At 41.1% G+C, this 4,690-nt stretch overlaps 1 protein-coding gene across 1 annotated transcript; it reads right to left on the bottom strand.

The window, feature by feature from the left end:
* Window positions 1-2,180: 2,180 nt before the first annotated feature.
* Window positions 2,181-3,200, bottom strand: LOC125768960 (protein stunted-like). The gene is made up of 2 exons (XM_049437302.1): window positions 2,683-3,200; window positions 2,181-2,616 (listed from the first exon to the last, which is right to left on the bottom strand). The coding sequence occupies exon 2, from the start codon at window positions 2,502-2,504 to the stop codon at window positions 2,328-2,330; it is 177 nt and encodes a 58-aa protein (XP_049293259.1). The 5' UTR covers window positions 2,505-2,616; window positions 2,683-3,200; the 3' UTR covers window positions 2,181-2,327.
* Between the last annotated feature and the right edge of the window lie 1,490 nt (window positions 3,201-4,690).

Raw genomic sequence — 4,690 nt, forward strand, 5'->3', positions numbered from 1 at the left:
AACCACCGCATATGAATCCATCGCTTGAAGCGAACTTTATTTTCTAGCGTAAAGGGAATTTACAACATTTTGTCGAATCATCATCGTTTGGAAGTTCTTTTTTTTTGCTAGCACCACCAATTTAAAGCATCCCCTGTTCGATCTGTACGTCAATTTAATCTCCCAAGATGAGTTTCGGTTCGATTTCCAATCGTACGAACTCTGTTCGTCCAATCGCGAATCGCATTGAACCTTACCGCAAAATTTCATTACTCCCACCGCACCGATATGCTTGAACAGTGTGTTAGTGGAAGTGAAAATGCGCCGATTAGCTTCGATCATATTGCCCCAAGATGGTGGAACACTTCAATGGCACTTGGTTGGTTATGTGCATTTGGCGCCGCCACACGTTCAATTTAACGGGTGATTTGAGCATCAGTTGATCGTTAAATCAACTGAAGGACGACAAAACGGTAGACGGTTTAAGATGGCACTCGTACAAAACACATTTGTGATTGTAACCATCGGTGATGATTTTAAGTCAACGATTCACCTCACGCTACAATGACGGAACCAGTAAAAACGAAGATATGAGCAAGAGTTATAGTTGAGTTTTTAAAGCATAAAAAATCAAAGTTGTGGTACCAATTATCAATTTATTGCGATAATGTTAATTTAAATTTGAATGATGGTTGATTTTATGAACTTAACAAGTTTAACGTCGTGTCAAACAGAATTACTGGGATGTCAACGGTCATACGTAGCACGACTTGAACTTAAAATCGGCTAATACGACAAGGCGGTCGTTGGACGTGTTAATGAGCTTATCCCAAAGAGACATCAAGTAAAAAGTAGCTCAGGATAGACACCGCGAAAAGCAGCTCACGATCCGTTTACAATGGCAGCTATATGAAGATGGTAATATTACGAATATCGCAACTTCTTCATGAGAGTTTTCCATCAAATGTTTCTAATACTATCACTAAAATCTAAAAATAGATTGGAGTGTTACTCCAGTAATCCGAGAATTAAGTCTGCCTCCTGGAAGAATATACTAAACAGAGTTATAGATGAACGTTTAGATATATCTGGTGCATGTTCCCGTTCTTAGTGAAGGCATCCTCAATGCCATGAGGCCGTGATGATACAAGATTAGAGCAGAAGACACAAAACTCATATCGTCCAAAATCATCACAACTCACATTGTCAGTGAGCCAACATCGATTCGGATATAAGCTGCCAACCCGTAAATCTGGACGACCTACTGAGTCTTACATAAAGTATTTTTACCACGTCCACATGGACAGAGGAAGAGTGGTAAGATCAAACTAAGATGTAACTGAGAAATATGCCCTGGAAGATGTTATGTGATTTTAGCGCAGGTTTCGAGATCCGTTCTCTGAAATTTCTCTGCTTCGCGGATGACATCGACATCATGGGATGGGCATCTGCCGCAGTTTGCGACAGGTACACCCGACTGAAACGTGAGGCGATAGAATTGGATTGAAGATCAATGCGACGAAGACTAAGTACCTGCTTGACGGAGGCTCTGACTGTGATAGTTAACAGTTGACGGCAACGATCTCGAGGTGGTAGAGATGGAACTTTGGACAACAACATGAACAGCGAAATCCTAAGGCAATGCGTTCAGGGAAATGCCTATTGCGGCCTCGACTAACTCCTGCGATCCGGAAGACTCGATGTATCGCACACTGATACGCCCGGTAGTCCTCTACGGGTAAGGATCCTGAGACTATTCTAAAGGAGGACGCCAATGCACTCATTGTTTTCGAACGGCGAGTGTTAAGAACTATCTTTGGCGGTGTGTGCGAGCAGTGCGTGTGGAGAAGGGGCAGATATTCTTACGGTTGGAAACGTCGGAAGGATACGATGACTGGGGTACGTAATGAGCACGCCAGACTCTTGCCCCACCAGGAAGCTGCTCGTCAGTGACACGATCTTGACTTGATCAGGTGGAGTCGAACCTGTCTGAGATCGAATGCAGCCGTGGATGGAGGACTGCATCCCTAGACCGAGTTTCTGGCCATGTGTTCGTGACGTACTCACCCTTAAGCAGGCCAAGAAGAAGAAGAGCTGCAGTAATAAATTCAAACATGTTGTATTCAAATCTGATCCATTTCCAATATCGATAATATTCTTCCAGGTTATTCTATGAACCAAAAAACTAAAACTACCATGAATATTATTCTATCGCTTACATCCTTCTTTGTTTCTTTTAAATCATTACAATTTGAAACCCAGTGCTATACATTGATATTTGTTACCCAAACTGACAGAAAACAAACAAACAAACAAACAAGAAAATATTTCCGATGTCTGCACAACTACTAAGTGGCAATCTTTTCCACGGGTTTTCCATTCTGCCATTTGGTCAGTGCGATGTGCGATTCTTCCCGTCGTGCTGCTTGCGCACGTAATTCAGGCTTTAACGCTTTTCGTACCAATCGTGCCGCAATATTAGAATAGTTGATGTAGTTCAATCCCGCCGCTCTCCAGGCAGCCATCTTGATACGTTACGTTCCGTGCAGGAAACGAAACAATTTTTCCTGAGTTGCACAAATGTTTTACTTTCGTCCACAGCTTCCCTTTTCCGGATTCGGGCAACAAGCGGGCTTGCTAAAATCAAACACATCAAACGATTTCCGGTTTAATTTATAACATACACCTCAAATTAACACTTACCACACTCAACCAAACCAAACGAACAGACAGCTCAACCTCTGACAGAGTAGCACCTTGTTTTTGGTTGTTTTTTGCCTCTATTGAATTTGCGACAAACCAATGCTACCATAATAATACACCGCCTGCTGCGCTAATGATCCGTTTTCACACATCTTTTTCTCGGCACATTTTCACACACGCATTATTGGTGTGTTTACTCACAACGCATACCATGAGCGGGTGCATCGCAGCAATCGATGTCTCCGCCGTCTCTCACCAGAAGCATAGCGGTAAACAAGGAACAAGGCGAAAAACAGCCCTTTCCGGTGCCGGATGGTTTTTGGCTGGTGTTTGTGCCTTAAAGGGCAGCTTATAGCGGCAAACAATAACAGCGCGCAATGAAACCGAATCACTCACACCACACGCACACACACACACACTACATTTGTTTGTCCCTACTTCATTCTGTCATCAGTAATGCTACTCGATCGATGCCTAATTTTAACACCGTGGCTAATTCTGACACGCACAAGGTCCCAAGGCCAAACCAGGCAAAACCATCGTCATTTGAGGCAAAGGGATACGATATCCGATAGCTTCGAAACTGACGGCGATATTTTTGTTACATTTTTGCAAAACTGATCGCTTCCTCCTCTTACCAACCAGCTTTGCGGTGTGAGTTCTGTTTTCTTACACGGGCAAAAGTAAACAATGCGACCGAGAGATTAAGTATCTTCTTACCGTCTGCCGTGTGCTTACAGTTGTGTTTTGATACAGTGCCGAAAATTGCACATTTGCCAGCTTGGTATCGTTCGAAGGATTATCCACAATCTACAGCCAGCATCTTGGCGGCTTGACTATTAATGTCCGAGTGCTATGAAGTTCTTCAAACATTAAACTAACATGCATGCGAAACAGGATAATGGTAAGATGATGAAGCAAAGTAGCTATTTACCCGCTTTCCCATTCGGATGGATCTAATTGGAACGTGATGGCAAAAGCAGATTCTTCTTATTTATGCTCTAAGGTAGGGAATGATCATCTGTCGTGATACGATTCAGATGGCACGCGCTGGATGGTTTTGGAGATTATTAAATCTTTAAAAGGGAACCTGGTTTTTGTAATACAGAAAAAGACAACAAGCGAAGTAGTTAATGAAAATTACTGTGTTTTTTTTTAATTCTTTATTTATTATTTATTTAAATATTTATTATATTTTATTTATTTCAAATAATATTGTTCTATTGTGTACTTTTAATATTCTAAGTTATAAAACTAATACCATTTTTTTAATAAGCAAATAAAATAAAACAAGTCTTAATAGACTCACTTAAATGCAACATTTTAGCGCTTCAAAACACAAATAAATGTATATTTTCAATATCTTAAGCAGGATACGCTCCTGCCGATGTGAAGCTCTAAATGTTTGCATCTTACCGTACTGCTTCTGTTCATGTCCTTAAGCTGTTACCTATACAGTTGATACCATCAGACACATAGGTAACTCCTGAGAAGCTTCGAAAAAAAACGGAACTCCACTCAAATCGGATTCAAATCGCTCAATTCTGGGGTGCTGTTTTTTTTTCTAAACAGCTGTTAAGCTAATGCTTCACACATTCTTGTGGCATGGCATAAGATGTCACGGTACGGTGGTTATGTGCACTGTGATTTCAAAAGATGCCTAAAGAACGCCATCTTCGACCTGATCCACCCGATCGCGCAACGAAACAGGAAATGCTGAAGAGGTGTGAAATGACGCCACATTGTTTGCGGCTTCCGAGGCGGCACAGCATGCCGAAAAGTTTGAATGTAAAGTAAAGAAGTGTCTAATACCATTTCAATAGCCACATCTTCAATGCTAAGCTTTGCCAACCGAATGCTACTGTGTTGTGGTCACATGAATAAACACAAATAAACAAAACGGGTAGTGTAATGAATCATCTGCTTCTCGTTTTTCTTATTTGTTTAAGTTTTTTTTCAATTACGTTTAGTTGAGGATTTAAATTAAAACAAATAATTTACTAAACAA

Source organism: Anopheles funestus, chromosome 3RL (genome assembly GCF_943734845.2).
Source record: "Anopheles funestus chromosome 3RL, idAnoFuneDA-416_04, whole genome shotgun sequence".
Lineage (NCBI taxonomy): Eukaryota > Metazoa > Arthropoda > Insecta > Diptera > Culicidae > Anopheles > Anopheles funestus.

Bases quoted from the DNA above. Each gene is read 5' to 3' on its own strand.
- LOC125768960 (XM_049437302.1), bottom strand. From the start codon at position 2,504: ATGGCTGCCTGGAGAGCGGCGGGATTGAACTACATCAACTATTCTAAT.